Genomic DNA, 22,367 nt, shown 5'->3' with positions numbered 1-22,367 from the left:
TACAAGCAATACAGCAGATATACTTAGTAGGTCAGCAGGAGTTATTTTGCGGAGAAATGAAGAGGCTAATATCCAGCAAGTACCTTATTCTCCTGGAGAAAAGGAACTATGGAATATAAAGATTTGGAGGATCAGGACAGAGTTTCATTTGCTCCCATTTTATTATCTGCATTATCAGAAGCTCTTTCATATTTCCATGAAGGTTTTACCTGGTTCAGTATGGTGAGACCTCTGGGCATCCTTTTCTCTTGTGAGAGTGAGTTCCATAGACTAGGTCCAGCTTCTGTGATGATTCTGTCTTGAGAACTTATAAGCCTTCTCCACTGGTCAACAGCTTCATGATTCCAGTGGAATGTAACTGTCATAGAAGCATCAGAATGTAGGGCTGGAAGGGACTCAAGAGGTCATCTAGTCTAAGGTCTTGGAGAGAGAGAGAGAGAGAGTCTTTCAGCCAGCTGGGAAAAATCCTCTGGAGGGGTTTGAATATCAGGAGAAAGACCTCAAATTGAACTCTATGTAGTTTTGAACCAGTTGCAGCCTACTCAGGATATGTGGTTTCATTTCTAGATGTGTGTTGTAGTAATCAAGCTTGGGTCTCATGAATGCAGGGGTCAGCGTGCCCAGGCTGAGTCTGACAGGAAGGGGAACAATCTTCTGATCAGCTGCCGATAGAAATGGACATCCTTGCTGCTGTGTCCACGTGCCTCCAATAGCATTGAGGAGCAAAAGAGAACCTCACAGCTGAGAACTATTTTAACAATCTGTGTGCAGAAGCTCTCAATGGATTTGTAGTTAGGGAGGAGGTGAGTTCTTTTGTTCCTCACTGTTCCTAGTAGAATCAGCTCCATATTATCTTGGTTCAGCTTCAGCCAGCTGCTTTTGATCCATGTGTTCATCTCAGCTAGGCATTTGAAAAGGTGGTAGTTGGTGCTGCAAACTGTAGTCTCCATTGTGACTTGAACAGAAACCTGTCGGTACAGATTTGTTTAGTTCTAGCTATCTGTCATCTCTTCAGCGAAACTGTCACAGGGTTCTAAATTTCTTTTATTCCTTTAAAAATATTCTTATGAAAATGCATGTTATGTACTTAAGAAACTGGAATACCCCTTTTTTGGAGCCATTCTAATGTCTTGGACATATGTGTTGGTGTGCTCTGTGTATGTAGGCAGAGGTATTATTCACTCAATGGACCAGAATAAATAAATGACTGAATGGCACTGATCGAGTTACATTATATTGAGTTTTGAAAGGGATAGGAAAACATGCAATAAGAGAGAGATGTGCTAATGTCCTGTATGACCCATGCTTTCTAACTGCAGTGCCCAAACTATTAAACTCTATTCTAAAGATACATATTAAAAGAATTTAGAGCAAAATATTTTTCAATTATTAAGACTTTTTTTTTTAGTGAGATTCACCAGTAGGTGCAGATGTTGTATGAGCCCTTTAAAGGTAATTGTTCTGCATGGAGATTTAGCCACATGACTTCTGTTAATGGATTCCTTAGATTAAATACTTTTTAATCGTGCTAAATATATAATCCTTAGAGTTGATGGACTAACTTTTAGTTGTATCTGTGTGTGTTACATATAACATAAAATTACCTAAAAAGACATTTCAATTTTTTGCTGGAGTCAGTTTTATTTAGAACAAGTTTTGGTCATGGCTTTTCCATAAATAGATAATGAAACAAAATCTTAGAAGAATGAGAGAAATAATATAGTTGCCTCTGAATTCTGTCATTCTCATAAAGTATGTTCCATCTAAGGTAAATCTTAGGTGTCTTTATTCCTAAATTTGTTAGTGAAATGTGCAACAGTTGTCATTACAAATGGCAAAATATTCTTTTTATTTCAGAAGAGATCATATCACTTTGTCAGAGCAAGTAATATATTCTTTATAGTGTTATAAAACCCACATTCGGTCATACACACTATATCTTTTGGAAGCTCTACCAAATAGGGGCACAGTGTATTCTTCATATTTTACATATCCTCTCTTCAAAACCTCTTTTTCCACAGCCTATAACTTCTGTTTTATAAATGCAATTCTGAGTTTTTGGTTTTTGCAGAGGCAGTGTGATGACAGAGGTGAAACACTTGCCTTCCTCTGAGATGTGGTAGTCTGCTGTGGCCTACTCCACTTATGTGAAATTACTTCTGTTGAGTCTTATTAGTTTCACTTCAAGAAAACCATCAGCAAGAAAATCCGGTCACAAAAATTGTGGACTGGCTCAAAATGGTGGCTGCAGTCCAGTCTGTAGGTTTCACCTCATTGTCTCATTTGTACAGTGTTTATTGAATGATTTGAGGTTCAAAAGTAGGAAAATCTTTTAAAAAAACTGAAGAAATAACATGCTATCACATCCAGTAGCTTATAGGGTAGAGCTTTTGCAGAAATTGCAAACATATATTCCTTTTCAGGATGCATCACTGTAATTTTGCATCCACTTACCCATAATGCTTTCCCTCTTCATTTAATCCTGAATGCTCTCCACCTGCAAATGCCGAGATGTGGTAGAATGACACAAAACATGAGATGAGATGAGAGAATGCAGGAAATGTTTAGATTTAACTGTGGTTGATTTATTTAAAGTAACATAACTGTTCTATAACACCAATTTCCTGATTAAACAGTTGTGCTGCAAATAACTTGGAATAATGACGACAATAGAGACCCGGATCTGTGTGAGAGGATGTTGGATGTTTCTTCTTATAAGCCCAGATATATCATAAAAGGGGACATTTGAGAGATTTATTTGGAAGTAATTTACTTTAAATCGCAACATAACTGCATAGAGTCTTCTGCTGTTCTCAAACTGTCCGTGAATAACTAATAGATTTTAGGGCCAGAAGGGACCATTATGATCATCTGGTATGACCACCTGCATAGAACAGGGCAAAGAGTCTCACCTAATAATTTCTACATCAAACCCATAATTTCTTTTTGAGTAAGCAGCAGAGGTCACATATGTGGACATTAGTAAGGCTTCTAACACAGTAACACATGACATCCTCATAAGCAAACTAGGGAAATTGTAGTCTAGATGAAATGACTAGAAGATGGGTGCACAACCGGTTGAAAGATCATATTCAAAGAATAGTTATCAATGGTTTTCTGTCAAACTGGGAGGATGTATCAAGTAGGGTCCCACAGAGCTTTGTCTTGGGTCTGGTACTATGCAGTATTTTAATTAATAACTTTGATGGTGTAGTGGAGAATACACTTACAAAATTTGTGAATATCATCAGGCTGGGAGAAGTTTCAAGCACTTTGGAAGACAGGATTAGAATTCAACATGATCTTGATAAGTTGGAGAATCGGTCTGAATCAATAAGAAGAAATTCAATAAAGTGCAAAACACAGCACTTAGGAAGGAAATTCACAAATACAAAATGGGGAATAACTGGCTAGGCAGCAGTACTACAGAAAAGGATTGGGGATTATAGAGGATCGCAAATTTAATGAGCCAAGAATATGATGCAGTTGAAAAAAAGGCAAATATTCTGGGGTATATTAACAGGAGCATTGTATGTAAAACATAGGAAGTAATTGTTCCACTCTACTTGGCACTGATGTGGCTTTTGTTGGAGTAGTGTGTCCTGTTTTGGGCACCATACTTCAAGAAAGATGTGAACAAACTGGAGAGTCCAGAGGAGAGCAATAAAAATAAGAGGTTTAGAAAATGTGACCTATGATGAAAGTAATGAGAATGTTTAGTTTAGAGAAGAGATGATTGAGTCTTCAAATATGTAAAATAGTCTTCAAATATGTAAAAGGCTGACATAAAGAGTTTGGTGATCCATTGTTCTCCATGTCCACTGAGGATAGTACAAGAAGTAAATGGCTTAGTTTGCAGCATGGGAGATTTAGATTAGATATTAGGAAACACTTTCTAACTAGAAGGATAGTTAAGCTCTAGAATAGGCTTCCAAGGGAGGTTGTGGAATCCCCATCATTGGAGGTTTTTAAGAATAGATTAGACAAACACTTGTCAAGAATGGTCTAGGTATACTTGGTCCTGCCTCAGTGGAAGGGGCTGGACTCACTAGATGACCTCTTCGGGGTCCTTCCCGCCCTACTATATCTACAGGTGCTGAGAAGCTTCAACTTCCATTGACTTCAGTAGGAGCTGAGGCCTATTAGAAAGTCATAGAACTTGATCAATGATTAGCAATACTGCCTAAATAGCATTCACATAGTAATTACCCACCAACTTTTAATTGAGAGTTCTACAATCCTGGTTTGTAGCTACTGTTGCCATGTTTTTCTGTTGATCAGGGATTTTGTGTGTGTGTGTGTGTATTCAGTAATGATCAATGGATCTGCTTTTGTATAAACAGGAATTTATATTTTTAGAAAGAATCTATAGAGACTGTCTCGTGCATTTGTCTGCACCCACTGCAGAAAAGGTCAGAGTGGTTGGTTAACAATGTTTGTATAGACAGCTAGTGACATAGGAACTATTTCAGGGTTATACATTACAGCTCTCAACCTAAGATGCAAGCCAGACATTGTGTTTTTTACTCGTAACGTTGCTTGTGAGGGATCCTCCTTTCGTAACATCTCCCACCTTTTATTATCATTGGACATGCAGACAGTTCTGCCTGTACATTTTTTTTCTTTACTGCAGATGTAACCTTCTGATTCAGTGCCTAATTTAGGGCAGAAATTTGCAGAGCAGTGTCAGTGTCTGTTTTTGCATCTGGATATCACACATGCTCAATTTTCAGATTTTGAACACATTCCAAGAGGATATCAGAAAATACAAAAGTATGTCAGAGAAATGTGGGCATGTTAAAGATAAACTTAAATGCTCTAAAAAATACCCAAATGATTTAATAAAGTGCAGTTCTATTGAAAAAAGTGCCTCTGTAAAAATACAGTTGTCTCAGTGATTCCAGATCAAATATGCTCAGTTTATGAGGAAAAACATCTTTTTTACTATCTGCTGAAATCTAAGACTCAAGCTGAGTTTTTTCATTCTCATGTATCAGTCAACATTAATTCACTCATTACATTTCTGCAGGTTCAGTGAAGGGGCAATTCCAGGGAGATTGGATTTCCTCTGCCCCCTCCCAACCTGTAAAGGTCAAATCCCACACAGGTACCTGTGCAGGCGTTGTTGTGAGTTGAGGGAAAGTGGGATGATGCCACTGGGGCAACATCCGTCCCCCTTCTTTCTTCTAATTCAGGAGCTGCTTTTCCTGTGTGGAAAAGTGTTTCAAGTGTTTTGCTCTCTAAGACCTTAAGGGAACTCTGTCAAGTTAAAAAGCACCCATCTGTCTGAATATTTTTACCTTCTATAATATTAATTAAAAATAATATTAATAAAACTGAATGGGGTTAGAAAAAAGATTTGTCTTTTATCATTTGGTTAACTTTGTGCATTTAACAGAACTTTGTGTATAGTCAGTTTCATTATTTTCCCTGTACAGTTAGTTTTTCCTGTTGTGAGGGTCTTTTCCACAGCAACAGAGGAGAGAAAAATACTTTAAAAACAAGAAAATGTGACTGTAAAAACAAAAAGATTAACCGAGAAACTTAAGGTCTGGTTTAGTATTTTCGTACTTATTTTATTTAACTCACTTTCCTTTTATAGTGACTATATTTCAAGTATATAGTGCCCCCTTAATTCATTAGGATATTAGATATGTAATCTTAACATTACAAAAATATTATTTATAAGTAAATTCTGAGGTCTAAATTTTCCGGTGTTTGCACTTTTTGGGGCCCAGCTTGACACCTTAAAGAGGTCTGCTTTTCAGAAAAGTGCTGAGCTCCTGCCTATGAGTATCAGGCCCCTTTAAGGTGTCAAATGTTTTGCACCCAAAAATTGGGGCCCTCAAAATACTAGTCCCTTCTGAAAATGTAGGTCTGACTTATTTTACCTGGGTTCTCCTACTGCAGTTGGTATATCTTAATACTTAAGACAATGCAGCAAGCTGTGCTTTAGGTGTTAATAATGTCATCAGCTATTATGAGGGAAGCTTAGAGCTCTGAACTCAGCTGCTAACATAAGTAAAATGAAAAGACATTTTAAAATATTTGGGAGAAAATGTAGCTGTAACTTAAGTCTACCCATATTTTCTGTTAGGGCCAAATTCTGAGCACTGTTTATGTGGTTGGAAAGTGTGTATAAGCCCCAGATTACTGGATAAATAGGCTCAATGCCAGAGTGACTGATCCTGGGAATGCTGGGATCCCAAGGGATCTACATCTGCCCTATGGGAATGAGGTGCAGAGATACTTAGGTATGGAGAGTTCCTGCATGAGCTTTCCCTTCACCCTTTGCAACCTTGCTTAGGGGCCAGGTACAATCTCAGTCTATGTGCTCCCAGACACAAGGACCAGGAAATTCAAGTGCAAACAATGGTGCTAGAAATCTCAAAGGGGATAAGGAAATGATGGCTTTGCACCATACCTATCAGATGTGGGCAGACACAGAGGGAGTACATGTTGCACACGTTAAGTGGAATAGAAGTTGATGATACTTTATGCACTTGTCCAGCCCTCCCAGACACATTATGCCTGCTTTAGGCATAGTGCCTCTGAAAGCTACTGACTGGATATGTGCAAGTACACAGAGGCCCTGGAAGCAGCACTTTAAAGGCACAATCTCACAATCTTGAAGTCAAAATAACTTGTACCGTTCATTGTTTAGTTGGTCAGGGAAAATCTCTGTGTACAGCTGACTTCTGCTGGGGTTTCCAGATCTCTGGAAATTGAGGACCTCATAGAAAAACTGGTTGTAGGGGACAGCTTTGGTTCTAGTGATCATGAGCTAATTCAGTTTAAACTAAATGGAAGGATAAACAAAAATAGATCTGCAACTAGGGTTCTTGATTTCAAAAGGGCAAACTAAAAAAATTAAGGGAATTAGTAATAGAAGTGAACTGGACTGAAGAACTCAAGCGTCTGAATGTGGAGGAGGCTTGGAATGCTTTATCAAAGTTGCAGAAACTATCTGATGCCTGCATCTCAAGGAAGGGGAAAAAATGTGTAGGGAAGACTTGTAGACCAAGCTGGATGATCAAGCATCTCAGACAGGTGATTAAGAGAAAGCAGAGAGCCTACAAGGAATGGAAGATGGGAATCAGCAAGGTAACCTACCTCTTGGAGGTCAGAAAGTGTAGGGATAAAGTGAGACGTGCCAAAAGCCAAGCAGAATTGGACCTTGCAAAGGGAATTAAAAACAATAGTAAAAGGTTCTATAACCATATAAATAAGAAGAAAACAAGGAAAGAAGTGGGACCCCTAAGTATTTGAGGATGGGGTGGAGATTAAAGATAATCTAGGCATGGTCCAACACCTAAACAAATACTTTGCCTCAGTTTTTAATAAGGGTAGTGAAGAGCTTAGAGGTAGTGGCAGGGTGGCTAATGGGAACAAGGATATGGAAGTAGAAGTTATCACAGCCGAGGTGGAAGTCAAATTCAAACAGCTTAATGGGACTAAATCGGGTGGGTTGGCTAATCTACATCCAAGAATATTAAAGAGACTGGCACATGAAATTGCAAGCTGATAGCAAGGATTTTGAATGAATCTGTAAACTCAGGGGTAGTACCCTATGACTGGAGAATGGTTAATATAGTTCCTATTTATAAGAAAGGGAAAAAGTGATCCAGGAAACTACAGGTTTGCTAGTTTGACCTCAATGGTATGCAAGGTCTTGGAACAAATTTTGAAAGAGAAATAATTAAGGACATAGAGGTAAACGGTAATTGGGATAAAATTACAAAAGATAGATTGTGCAAGACCAACCTCATCTCCTTCTTTGAGAAGAAAACTGACTTTTTAGATAAAGGAAATACAGTAGATCTAATCTATCTGGATTTCAGTAGGGCATTTGATATCCTTCCACATGGGAAGTTAGCAGTTAAATTGGAGAAAATGGGGATTAATATGAGAATTGAAAAGTGGATAAGGAGCTGGTTAAAGGTAAGACTACAATGGATTATACTGAAAGATGAACTGTCAGGCTTGAGGGAGGTTACTAGTGGAATCCCTCAGGGATCGGTCTTGGGATCCATCTTATTTAACTTGTTTATTAATGACCTTAGCACAAAAAGTGGGAGTGTGGCAATAAAATTTGTGGATGACACAAAATTGGGAGGTATTGTCAATAGGGAGGAGAACCAAAATATCATACAAGAAGATCTGGACTATCTTGAAAAATGGAGTAATAGAAATGGGATGAAATTTAATAGTCTAAAGTGCAAGGTCATGCACTTTGGGACTAACAACAAGAATTTTTGCTATAAGGTGGGGACATGTCAGTTGGAAGAGGAGAAAGACCTAAGTGTATTGGTTGATCACAACATGACTATGAGCTGCCAGTGTGATGGGGCCTTGAAAAAGGCTAATGCAGTCCTAGGATGCATCAGGCAAGGTATTTCCAGTAGAGACAGAGAAATGTTAGTATCATTATACAAGGCACTGGTGAAACCTCATCTGGAATGCTGTGTGCAGGTCTGGTCTTCCATGTTTAAAAAAGATGAATTCAAACTGGAACAGGTGCAGAGAAGGGCTACTTGGATGATTCGAGGAATGGAAAGCCTATCTTTTGAGAGGAGACTCTAAGAGCTTGGCTTGTTTAGCCTAACCAGAAGAAGGCTGAGAGGAGATATGATTGCTTTCTATAAATACATCAGAGGGATAAATACCAGGGAGGGAGAGAAGTTATTTAAGTTAAATGCCAATGTTGACAAAAGAACAAATGGCTATAAACTGGCCATCAACAAGTTTAGGCTTGAAATTAGACAAAGGTTTCTAACCATCAGAGGAGTGAAGTTCTGGAACAGCCTTCGAAGGGGAGCAGTGGGGGCAAAAATCCTAACTGGCTTCCAGACTGAGCCTGATAAGTTTATGGAGAGGATGGTATGATGAGACTGCCTACAATGACATGTAGCTGATCTGCGACTGCTATCAGCAAATATATCCAATAGTTGGAGATGGGACACTAGATGGGGAGGGCTCTGAGTTACTACAGAGAATTCTTTCCCAGGTGTCTAGCTGCTGGGTCTTGCCCATATGCTCAGGGTCTAACTGATTGCCATATTTGCGAATGGGAAGAAATTTTCTCCCAGGTCAGATTGGCAGAGACCCTGGGGTTTTTCACATTCCTCTGCAGCATGGGGTCCAGGTCACTTGCAGGTTTAAACTAGTGTAAATGGTGGATTCTCTGTATCTTGAAGTCTTTGAATCATGATTTGAGGACTTCAGTAACTCAGCCAGAGGTTAGAGGTCTATTACAGGAATGAGTGGACAAGGTTCTGTGGCCTGCAATGTGCAAGAGGTCAGACTATATGATCATGATGGTTCCTGCTTACCTTACAGTGTATGAGTCTAAATACATGCCATGTTTAATACACACCTTGGCCCATGCAACAATCTCTATTTTATGTTATTTATTCACTGTTTGCATGATGCCACTGAAAACAGGCTTCCAATCCCTTTCTTGATTGAGTATGATATAGGCATCACAGTAACTGTAAATAGCATTGTCGGATGTAAAAATCAGCAAACTTGCAGGCTCTAAATTATTTAGAGAATATATATCACCTGTAAATAATCATTTGTTCCTGTGTCTGATAGTCTCTTTGTGACAGGGATATGCAAAATTTCCATATCAGAAAAACTCAACCAATATTTATTATGCAGTGTTGTAGTTAGGATTGCAGGATTTTGCGGCATGGCTTTCTGTGAAGGAAAAGGAATGTCACAAGGTGGTCTTTCATCTGTGACATGCCTCAGTTGAAAAAACAAGTTCTGATGTGCCTTTTGCTTCCAGAGGCTGGCTAGAAAAAGCTGCTGTTTTACCATGCACACGTGTGTGCACATGTACACACAGGCACATGTTGTCTTTCATTTTGTATAATCTATTTCAATCTTGTGTTCTTTCATAAGTGGTATTCTGAGACCATTTAATAAAGTGAGGGCTATTTTGAACTTCTATTCGCAGCTGGTAATAAATTATATTTTGATTACTTACTAAATGAAGAATATTATCCATATTACAAAATCACGGATGAAAAAAATACATGCAGATGAATATAATCCATTCACTAGTTTGTGGACCCGAGGTCTGTCAGATAGTATGAATTCAAAGACAGAGGACAACAAAGGTGAAAATTCTACTAAACAAATATCTTCCTGAGCAGGGGTGTCCAGCATGTATGGAGGAATGTAGATTTAGGAAGATGGATTACTGGAAATAATATTCTAATTTAATGAGGGAAGGGAACTTCTTCCCGCACCCCCTTCTCTGATGGAGTATTATATCTGCAGAAGTTTCCTATGTTTAGGAATGCCCATAGACAACATGATGGAAGGATGCCTAATTGCATGCATTTTTAGCTTGGGAGGCTGACTGGCGGGGGCGGGACAGGGAGGGGGGAAGAGAAGGGCAGCACAAAGCAGCTTCATGAGACACTGTGCAATTTATGGGAAGTAAAGCTTATAGGACATACAACACTGTGAGAAGTAAAGACCCTGAGACAAAGAGAATTACTGCAAACAGCACACTGTGGTGGAATTACTGCCACCTTTGCCTACCCTGCCTTTGTGCCTGGACTTGTGTATCTAACTAGATGTACTACTGAGCAATAGGAGCACAGGAGTCCTGACTTCTTTGAGGATCTCGAGATAGCCCTGAGGCAAAATGTCTGCTCCAGATTCAGACTTCCTATCACTTCCCTTCCCACCCACCTACTCCCAAAAAATGGGAGAAGTTGTTTGGATCCAAAGTTTTGTTCAACCCATTCTAATAACTAGCTTTTGCTGCAAAATTTGAGTTCCGATTCTGAAATTCATCAGAGATCAGAGGCATTTTTTTTGCATCAGCGTTGACACGCTCCCCTCCAACTGTGCCCCCTGGTCTCCATTGAAATCAAAGGAGTTATACCAGAGAGGTATTAGGTCGAGGTCTCTGAGTGCTGACTCCTGAATTTGCATATTTGATTTAGCTGATAGATGTGAAAAAGTGCACGTAAGCAAGAAAGCTCTCTGTTAGTCTACATACTAGTATTTGTGCTTGGAGTTTGTACCAGCAAGTACATGGAATACACTGTGTTCATGACATGTGGTTCAGCTACAGCACATATTAGTGCATAGATACCATTGTGATAGGCACACTAGAAATGCTTAAAAGCAACAGATACTGGTTTAATGTAGCATTACATGAATAACTGGTATCAATGGCAAACATTAGTCAACTCATATGCCATTTGTATTAGAAATGCCTATTTGATCCAGGGTGTTCTTTGGAAGACTGCATTTATTCCAGCAGAACTGTTGTTTTATTTGAAAGCTGCTGCTAGTTATTCCCTCAAATACATATATAATTGGTTCTCTCATATTTCTTCCACTACTTCCAAAGGCTTACTTGGGATGAATGCAAATACTCTTCTTAGTAATAGGATCTTTAGGTTGCTGTGGCAGCTGAATTTTCACAGCTGCTGTAGTGGGCCATGGTTCAAAGAAGGGAAATGTGTTCTCCAGCTTGGAAGTAGAGAGCTGACCCCAGTCGCCACCAGGAGCCTCCTTCAAGAGGCCTGGAGATGCTTGTTGAAGTGGGGGGTTTTGGTTTTCTTTCTGTTGGCCAGGAAAATGGAGGTCCTTCAGGAGAAATTGGAGCTCATTATTTCCTAGGACAGGATAACCTAGAAAAATTCCTTCTCAGTGCAACTCAGTCTGGCAGATTATAGAATCATAGAATTGTAGGATGGGAAGGGACCTCAAGAGGTCATCTAGTCCAGTCCCCTGCACCCATGGCTAAGTATTATCTAGACCATCCCTGACAGGTGTTTGTCTAACCTGCTCTTAAAAACTCTAATGATGGAGATTCCACAACCTCCCTAGGCAAGTTATTTCAGTGCTTAACCACCCTGACAGGACGTTTTTTCTAACGTCCAACCTAAACTGCTCTTGCTGCAATGTAAGCCCATTGCTTCTTGTCCTATCTTCAGAAGTTAAGGAGAACAATTTTTCTCCCTCCTCCTTGTAACAACCTTTTATGTACTTGAAAACTGTTATGTCCCCTCTCAGTCTTCTCTTCTCCAGACTAAACAAACCCAGTTTTTTCAATCTTCCCTCATAGGTCATGTTTTCTAGACCTTTAATCATTTTTGTTGCTCGCCACTGGACTTTCTCCAGTTTGTCCACATTTTTCATGAAATGTGTCCAATTCTGAGCGCCACAATACTCCAGTTAAGGCCTAATCAGCGTGGAGTAGAACGGAAGAATTACTTCTTGTGTCTTTGTTACAACACTCCTGCTAATACACGCCAGAATGATGATTGTTGTTTTTGGGGTTTTTTTGCGACAGTGTTAGACTGTTGACTCATATTTAGCTTTTGATCCAGTATGACCCCCAGATCCCTTTCTGCAGTACTCCTTCCCTAGGTACTCATTTCCCATTTTATATGTGTGCAACTGATTGTTTCTTCCTAAGTGGAGTACTTTGCATTTGTCCGTATTGAATTTCATCCTATTTACTTCAGACCATTTCTCCAGTTTGTCCAGATCATTTTGAATTTTAATCTTATCCTCCAAACCACTTGGAAGCCCTCCCATCTGCACACTTTATAAGTATACTCTTTCTGTCATTGTCTAAATCATTGATGAAAATATTGAACAGAACCGGACGCAGAACTGATCCCTGCAGGACCCCACTCGATATACCCTTCCAGCTTGACTGAACCACTGTTAACTACTCTCTGGGAATGGTTTTTCAACCATTTATGTACCCACCTTATAGTAGCTCCATCGAGGTTATATTTCCCTAGTTTGTTTATGAGAAAGTAATGCGAGACATATCAAAAGCCTTTCTAAAGTCAAGATATATCACATCTACCACTTCTCCCCTCTCCACAAGACTTGTTTCCCTGTCAAAAAAAGCTATTAGGTTGCTTTGACATGATTTGTTCTTGACAAATCCATGCTGACTGTTACTTATAACTTTATTTTCTTGTAAGTGTTTGCAAATTGATTGCTTAATTATTTGCTCCATTATCTTTCAGGGTATTGAAGTTAAGCTGACTGGTCTGTAATTCCCTGGGTTGTCCTTATTCCCTTTTTATAGATGGGCACTCTATTTTCTCTTTTCTAGTCCTCTGGAATCTCTCCCATCTTCCAGGACTTTTTGAAGACAGTCACTAATGGCTCAGATATATCCTCAGTCAACTCCTTGAATATTCTAGGATGTATTTCATCAGGCCTTGTACCTGTGGAACGGTCTCACTTTAAAAAAAAAAAATCTAGCAGGTAGTTGCATTTAGCAGACATAGTGTTCAGCAGGCTTATTGGGAAATGTGCTTCCCCTCCTCCTGCTGCATAATTCTCAGACTTCCTTTCCTAGTTAAGGCTGGTGTTCCTTGTTCTCCTACATGAGTTGTTGTTTGTTGTTTTTTAAATAGGGTACTGGTATACTGAAGCCAGTTATAGCTTTGTCACAACTGAGCCACAGAAAGGCAAATTACAAGCTAATTTGCTTTTTGTGGGCCTATCGAGGCAGTGCTGATTCCCACCCTACTGGGCTTTTCAAACTAAGCTTTGAGAAGATACTCACCTATTTGGTGAGCAAGAGAGAGGCGAGTAGGTTACCAGATTTTCAGAATGGAATTCGTCAAACCGGAGAAGCAGAGGAAGAAACCATACAGAGTGGGAAAATCCTTGATGGTGATTGGTCATCATCATCCTGCCAATTGAAGAGGGTGAGAAGAGGAATCCAGCATCTGCACTATAGCAGACTTAACCACAGAAAGTAAATTAGCTGGTCAGTGAGACTATAATGCCTTTATTGTAAATACAGGATTATGCCCTTAGTAAATAATTAATCTGAATTGTGTTAATTCAAAAACATGCTTATAAAGAGAAATGTAATCTTTAAAGGCCATATCACCTGAAACAGACAACAAAAATGTCTGAGGTCTATTGTAGCTCTTTCCAACACTGTTCAATTGTTTTTGTTTTGAAGCTCAATTTTGAAATAGAATATGTTGACTGAGAGAGACTGTGAATGTAATGTCAGATATTCATGCAGTTTAAGTTCGTATATGTGCAGGAGCACTTCAGTGATGCTAATCTTTGCTTACCTATTTAAAAGGGGATATCAGTGTCTAATAATTGGATACAAACAAAAAATCCTGGCAAAATAGACTTTTGTGGGTCAGACATAATTCCATAAAAGTAGTTTAAGTTATTGTGACTACATCTTAGAGCATATCTTGTATGTTGGATCACTCATTGTTCTGTGACCTCTCACTCCTGTCCCAACTAGAAGACGCTAAATACTAGAATACAAAGAGATAAAGCTATTTCAGCATCATCAACTTATGATTCCCTATTTTTGTTGAGTATATGTTTGACCATAAGGGTCCAATTCAGTTCTGCAATATCTCCATTCATATCCTCCAATTCTGTCATGTGGCTGCAGAGTTGTCTCCTTTGGAAGAAGCATGGGGGTTAACCATCAAATCTTGCTCAGATTTTGGGGTATTTGCTGTGAGACAGAGACAACTGCATAGAGGCACTGTGCAGCTGCATCAGCTCATTGGCCCCCTTTCTCCAATGGAGTCATAGTTTCATGGAGTCCTGCATTCATGGTTGCCACAGGACTCCCCATGTGTGGAGGGTTCTGTGTAGAAAGGAATACTTGTTTATCTTTTTTGTGAGTTGATACTCCACAGGGCTTAAGGAACCTAGAGGAATTTTGGGAATGTCCTCTGGTTCTCCCTCTCTCCATCCCTAGATCCTTGGATCAAAGCCCTGCAGGGGTCTAGGAGTTGAGAGGAAACATGGTGCTGTGGACACAGTAGATCCCAACACACATCTGGGAGGCAGGAGATCTATGCACAGAGGATGTTTTATGCAGTGATTCTAAGGGGAAGATCCCTCCCAAGGTTCATTAGAATGATGATGGGTAATGTTGTTGTTTTTGTTACCTTAGCGCCTAGGAGCCCCTGCCATGGACCAGGACCCCATTGTGCTAGGTGCTGTACAAATACAGAACAAAAAGACACTCCCTGCTCCAAAGAGCTTACAATCTAAGTAGTGTTAGCAAAATTATGAAAATTTGCCATGAACAGTCAATATGTAATTTTCAAACTTAAAGATCTGACTCAGTTACATACAGCCCAGGCAGATCCCGCCACCTACACTGACTTCTTTTTAATATTTTCATGGTTGCAGCCTCTTTTGCTTCTTATTGGACTCTGTTCTTTCCATTAATGATGTGCAGCATAAAGAGGCTCTGTTGAAGAGAAAAAAAGCAAAGGTATCTACTCCCAAGTAAAAAACAACTTGAATAAGATTTTGTGTGTGTTTAATTTAAAAGAAAAATATTTAGTCTCAGATTTGGCAGAGAATCATCTCAAATAATCTATTTTTTTTGGTGTGATCTGGTGTTCAAAACCAATTTATAGCAAAAAATTATTTGAATCTACTACCTGGGCTGGCAACTTGCATCCTGAGTTTCAGCCTGATGTGATGTTTAAAGGGGCAGGTGTATAGTATAACTCTTGCTGTAGCAAAAACTAAATTTCAGGTTGCCATTCAGGTTTCATTAAAACCCCTTGTTTTCACTTACGAATTTTGCAGAAATTCTCCTTTTGGGAGGAAACTTTTCAATGCTTTGTGTTAGCCCAAAGGTTAATTATAAGAATGTTTGAGCTAACTGTCTTCATTTATTTTTATTATTTATTATAGTAAGCAAGTAAGTGTGGGGGCGGGGGGGGAGGGGAATCTATTTTACTTACTTATCTATTTTAAATATGAAGACTACTTTGTATCCAGTCCTACAGTCCTTGGGCAAAACTCCCCAATGATGTCAACTGAGACTTTAGTCTGAGTAAAGATGGCAGGATAAGGCCATGCGTTTGCACACAAATGAATCCAATGAGTTAACTTTGAGATTTTGAACTTTGTATGTAGCTAGTTCTCAATGTGCAGAATTGCTGAAGCAAAGTTTTTCCTGTAGCTACAGATTGAAGTTTAAAATCCATGGAATTGTGAGACAACACAATTATACAATTCTGTTGTTCCAGGGCATGGGCTTTTGCATATCTGTGCAGCTGCATCAACTGTAGAGTGCTATAGTTTACAGAGCTGTAGGAAAAAAGAACAATTACACAACTCCATAGTGCTGCAGCCACATTTCATTTTCTACATCTATACAACATTAATGTTGCAAATAATAAAATTAAGTCAGGAAATGCAAAAATTACAGTTCTCATGTTAAAATTAACTTGGCCACATTGAATATACAGTGTTCACCATTTAAATCATTAAATTGTTGGCATTGGTATGACACATACACCATGAATTACTTGCAAACAGCAATTGTAAATATTTTAATGGTGATCACAATACATTATTTTGGGTGATTTTGCTGTAAAATGTGTAGTGTAATGTATAGCATGTGCAGCATGGTTAATTCCCACTGGTAGACCAATCTTAACTTCAACATTTTGACCTCATTTTAAATTTACAACCTTGATTGATATTTAATAATTTATATAGTGCATGGGTGGGTTACCTGTGGGCAGGTAGCTTGTGGCTAAGTTAGCCCTGATTACAGGCTGAGCCCCACCTGAGGGGAATCAGGGGATTCCAATGTAAAAGGCAGAAGGCAGTTGCAGCCAGGGGTGGGGGTGAGAGGGGAGCCCAGCCCAGCCCGGCCCGCCCCGCCCCGCCCCGCCCAGCCTGTTGGATAAAGCCTAGGAAACTGTATCATGTAGACACTGCAGGGAGTAGTCAGAAGGCTTCTGCGGAGTTCTTAGTCAGTAGGGGAAGGCACCACATGAGAGAACCTGTGGAGAAGCACAAATTCCAGGCTGGGCATGCTAGGAGGCAGACTGTGCTCTGCTGAAACTGGGACTGTGAGAGCTTGTGTTCTGTTTTCAAAGACTTTGTGTTATTTTGGACTACAGAGTGAGAGAGACTGAACTAGGGTTGAGGCCTGGAGGGCTGCTGTGTACCAGAAGACTAAATAAATGGAACCCCTTGTGGGAATTGTTTGAATTATCTTTAAATAGTGACAGGGCTCAGAGTAGCAGCCATGTTAGTCTGTATCTGCAAAAAGAAAAGGAGGACTTGTGGCACCTTAAAGACTAACAAATTTATTTGAGCATAAGCTTTCGTGAGCTACAGCTCACTTCATCGGATGCATTCAATGAAGTGAGCTGTAGCTCACGAAAGTTTATGCTAAGATAAATTTGTTAGGCTCTAAGGTGCCACAAGTCCTCCTTTTCTTTTTAAATAGTGAGTTATTAAAGGGCCCTGATGAAAGAGAATTAGAGGCGGTTGGTGGCCGCTGTGCTACAGTGCCATGAAAAACGACTTTGCTCTCAGTAAAATTCACCCCTGCTCTTCAGCCGTCCAACATGAGACCTCTGCACCATTGAACACTTAGGGTTTAGTACCGACCCTCTGAAGGAGAAGGGTGAATTTTGCCCTATAAGAGAATACTTTGCAAGTTTTGGCTATGGTGCCTTTGGTACTATTTTGCCTGGTGATATCAGTGGTTTATTCCATTTTGTATAGAACTGTGTGAGCTTTGTGTGTTATTTTTTTTTTTTTTAAATTTAAACCATTTCTCTAAAGTGCCTGTAGATCAAGTCATTTGTCACTGCCTTTAGTTATGGAGCACAGATAGTGTCTGCAATCTCAGAGCCTCATTAAACAGACAGATCTTTATCAGTAATCAATATTTTCAATATTTGTTAATATTAAACTGTCATTGACTAGTCATTTAAAATTAATTTGTGCCAAAGGACTTATTATGGACCTCATCACTGCAGTAGAAACAAAAGATAGTGAAGCCACTAGAAGATTGCATTCTTAACCAGACCAATACATCAGTCAAAATGCGTAGACTTGAGTTCTTATGTTGAACCTAACTAATAAGCAGTACTAACAGAGAAATTCCCGAATTGTAGAGAAGTCTTTGTTAGAATGCAGTGGCTGTTTACTTTCATGACAGTGGGATCCAGCCAGCATGGTCAGAACACAGTGGTAATGGGTCAGTAAGTTTGCTGCTTCTGCAAAACACAGATCTTTTCCTATCCTCTCTAATAAGTGTGTATTAAAGAGCAGCTTTAGGTTAGAGAGATGGAAAGGGAAGATAAAGGAAAAGACTGTATATGAAAACAGTCTGAAAATAAATGTGTAACCCAGAGTATAATTGATAAGAACTGGAGACTTGTTGTCCCACACTAGTAGTGCACCAATTCACCAAGGCATAGAAAATGTAAAGTGTGTTTTGTCTGCCATGTTACCAACTGTTTAATCTAGAAAAGATCTAGGCAACCTATGTACTCTGCCCTAAAATCTATTTTTCTGCACTCTGACTGTTTTGTATGAGTGTGAAGCACCACATTTCTGGCTCCAGTCCACTTCTGTTTTCTTTGTAACATACTGCACCCTCGTTATTAATCAGCTTTAACCCATGGTGCCTAGCCACGTGGTCTTCAGTTGTCTTCTTCTTTCGTATGGCATAAAAACGAGTAATGTGTGAGATGTCCAAATCTAGGTTGGTGGTCTAGTTGATTGCCTCAGGTGACATGAAGTGAATGGCAGAGGTATCACCAGCATATGATCACTGAGGACATTGGTTGACAAGGCATTCCATAGTTCGAAGTTTGTTTTTGCAGTCACAAATAGGATTATGTCTTATGGAGGATGTAGGTACATCTGCCATCAGATGTGGTTACAGTTCAGAATGGACCCTATATTCCATGAGAGTGAAAAGCTGCTGGGATCTTTGATTGGGTCCATGATGAATTGTGTGTTTGGGTCATTGAGTTTGACATCCACCTTGCTTGCCACTGATCCTTGGAGAAATCCCAAGTCTTTAAAATCTTGCATTGTGATCTAAAAAGAATTTGAGTCAGAATCTCAGTATGTTATTTAGGTCTTCATGTATTGGAAGATCTTTATTCCCTCGAATATAATGGGACTCCCGTAGGATTCTCATATTGCAATGAACTTGGGGTGGGTGGATGTGTGGTCTTCAGATAACAGAGAGAGCAGGAGACAAGCTCAAAATTTTCCTGCTATGAGAAGAAAACTAGAACAGCCTGATAATCTCATGGAGATGGCTGACATAAAACATCAGCAGAAAGAACAGGAGTACTTGTGGCACCTTCTCGCTAAGGTGCCACAAGTACTCCTGTTCTTTTTGCGGATACAGACTTACACGGCTGCTACTCTGAAACCTGAAATAAAACATCAGCTGACCTAATAATTTTCTGTCTCTTCTTTCAGTGAGAGATGTGTTTTAAAATCTTATGTGCTTTTTACTTAGGGGCATAGATTAGAGCAGAAGACTGCAACAGATTAATTGTATCTTTCTGTTCACTCTAATGCATTTATAATACAGCTATTGCTGTGGCATCTTGACACTATATAGACAATTTGAAAGCAACAATTACAGAAGATTAAAAAAAAAAAGATTTCCAAGCAACTTGCTAACTTCCCTCCCCCACTTTTAATCATCTCTTAGAATGTATTCTACGGATAGGAGGCACTAGGTTGCCTTCTTCTGGTCCCTTTTGTTTTCCTTGTACAGGAACTCAATTGGTCTGCCTGCTTAAATATCACTGGATTTCTTTATTAATCCTCCTTAAAGCGGAACACAGTCAATGTTAGGTAATGAGCTAGCTCTGCTATGTAAGATGATCTAACTCCTTCCTCTGGTTTCTCCCCTTCTGCTCCCCTTTGCGAGTATGCCTTTCTGCAGAGCAGCAGCACCTGATCAGAGGTGAAGGGAACTGCTGTCTCTCAAGGATAGCTGGTGTTCTCACAAGTTGAATAATTTATTTATGTGCTGTGAAGGAGTAATTATAATTGGTTCAAATTTATACTGCTACAGGACATTCCAGCTTCCTAATATAATTACTAATATCCCAAAACATGAGCTACTGCCTAGTTCACAGATAAAAACATATAATAGAATTTTGAGGCTTTCCTTTTGAGCACATGCAAATGTGTAGTTCACAGCCAGAACGTGGCTCATTGTTTACATATCACAAAAGGGTGTGGCTAAACAAAAGCTCATGTGCCATTTCACCTTACAGTGAGGTCATCTTGCTAAAGATTTGGAGCATCAGGATTTTAATGATAGCAAACAGATGTCATAGACATAGTAATTTGGGTCTGAATATATGAATTAGAGTTTGCATTATTTCAGTACACGATCAAGGAGAAGGTGTCTGAAAACTTTTAGTAAAACACAAATGTCTTAAATAATGGGAAAGAGTACTTAAAAATTTATTGGCTGAGATAATTTCTTTTAATGGTAACATTTCGGTGGGGTTTTTTTTAGTTTGTTCAAATGTGACAGTCTCTTTAAAATACAAGCAGCAGAAATAATGTTTAAAAGTCACCAGTTCATGACACCAACACAACATACTCTCAGGAATGAATTCATAAAAGGAATTTTAAAGCTATGTTTTTATTTTTGGTTTCTTTCTTTACATTTTCGCTTTTCCTGGGTTTTTGTTAAGCTCCTGGGAGTGTTTTTTTTTTTTAAATTAGCTATGATGTCAGTCCCCTATGCTGTTGAAAAGAATAGAAGACCCCTTTACCCCTATGCACACATGTCAGGTCAAACTCCCTGTCTTTTTGTGTGTGCATGCGCCTCATTTGGGGTCATTCTACACATTTACATGTATGACATTAGTCTATTTAGTCCTGAAGGAGTGAGATCTATCCTGACCTTTATGAACTTTCAGACTACTGAACTTGGTTAAATGAGTGAGAGAAGATGGGAAAGGTGGACATTTTCTTTTAACATTGAGTGCCTAGTGATTGTATTGATTGAAGGTTGTAAACAACTCCATGTCCATGGATTTCCATGTGAGAGTATTTCAAGGCGATTGACACTGCAGAGTAGTATTCCCATAAAATGAAGAAGTTGAACTGAAGGGAAGTGCTTTTGTTAACTTTATCCCCTACGCTTACTTAACCTGAAATCTTTATTTTACTGAAGCTTAAGCTCTTTCAAAGTAATGTTTCCTCCTCCTGCTAATATAGCTTAATAGATTTCTTTGTTTTTCATTCCTAGGTTCCAACTATGGGAGTCCCCGTCCAGCTCATGCCAACATGAATGCCAACGCAGCTGCAGGGCTTGCCCCAGAGCATATCCCTACTCCAGGGGCAGCTCTGTCATGGCAGGCTGCTATCGATGCTGCCAGGCAGGCCAAATTGATGGGTAGTGCTGGCAATGCAACAATATCCACAGCTAGCTCCACGCAGAGGAAACGACAGCAGTATGGGAAACAGAAAAAACAGGGTACAACCACAGCTACACGTCCTCCCCGGGCATTGCTGTGTTTAACGCTGAAAAATCCCATCCGGAGGGCATGCATCAGCATCGTCGAATGGAAATATCCTTTTCGATTTAGTCACACAGAAACCAGCAAGTTGTTACTGTGCATTAGGCACAGTGCATAAATATGAATAAATAAATACATTAGGCTGATGGGCACCTCAGGGAATCTAAAGTCGATGAGTAGTCTCTGATGAGTTCATTGAGAACAGTTGTGCTCAAAAAGTTTAGGCAACTGTACTAGGCTAGAGTCTTGACTGTACTGCAGCATATCAGAAGCCCGTAAAAGTTTTGCCTGATGGAGTTAGCGTCAAATTTTGCCCTTACAAAAGCATGTACAACTTATGCTGAAATCAGTTGGAGCTGTGCAAGGATCTCTGAGGGCAGAATTGGACCCATATTATATGAATGATAGCAATGGATCACATGCTTTTTTAGTTACTCATGCTTTGCCTATTGTGTAACTTAGGGTACATCTACACTGCAATAAAAAACCTGCAGCAGGCCCAAACCAGCTGACTTGGGCTCACTGGGCTCGAGCTGCAGGGCTGTTTAATTGCAGTGTTGACTTCTGGTCTTGTGCTGCAGCCCAAGCTCTGGGATCCTCCTATTTCACAGGGTCCTAGATCCCAGGCTCCAGCCCAAGCCTGGAAGTCTACACAGCAAAGAAACAGCCCTGCATCCTGAGCCCTGTGAGCCTGAGTCAGCAGGGTCAGCCACAGGTTTTGAATTGCAGTGCAAACATACCCTTAGAGAATTTGATAGTATGTGATTCAAAATTCAAGAGCTGTGTAAGTCGTGGTGGCCCACTAAATAATACAGTATGCATCCTGGAAAGAAAAGGGAATGGCATTGGCATGGAAGAGTGAAACATGATAAAGTGTTTTCTGTGATTGGGCCAAATCCTGTTCACCTTACTCATGGGAGTAATTCCACTGAAATCACTAGGCCTATTTGCATGAGTAAAGTGAGCAAGATTGTGCCTGTTAACTGGAACTGGGCAAGAGAGAGAGACTAGGGGATGAGTGTGTGACTT

At 39.6% G+C, this 22,367-nt stretch overlaps 1 protein-coding gene across 2 annotated transcripts in view; it reads left to right on the top strand.

The window, feature by feature from the left end:
* The window catches only part of CACNA1C (calcium voltage-gated channel subunit alpha1 C), a 708,026-nt gene that overhangs the window by 83,282 nt on the left and 602,377 nt on the right, over positions 1–22,367 (top strand). For both annotated transcript variants that reach the window (XM_043540183.1, XM_043540181.1), the window contains exon 2: positions 21,068–21,389. In XM_043540183.1, the coding sequence (XP_043396118.1) occupies positions 21,068–21,389 (322 nt within the window). The remainder of the gene's footprint in view (positions 1–21,067; positions 21,390–22,367) is intronic.

The sequence above is a fragment of the Chelonia mydas genome, chromosome 1 (assembly GCF_015237465.2).
Source record: "Chelonia mydas isolate rCheMyd1 chromosome 1, rCheMyd1.pri.v2, whole genome shotgun sequence".
NCBI lineage: Eukaryota > Metazoa > Chordata > Testudines > Cheloniidae > Chelonia > Chelonia mydas.
Note: the sequence above shows the minus strand (reverse complement) of the source record. Positions and strands in the feature narration are given on the sequence as shown.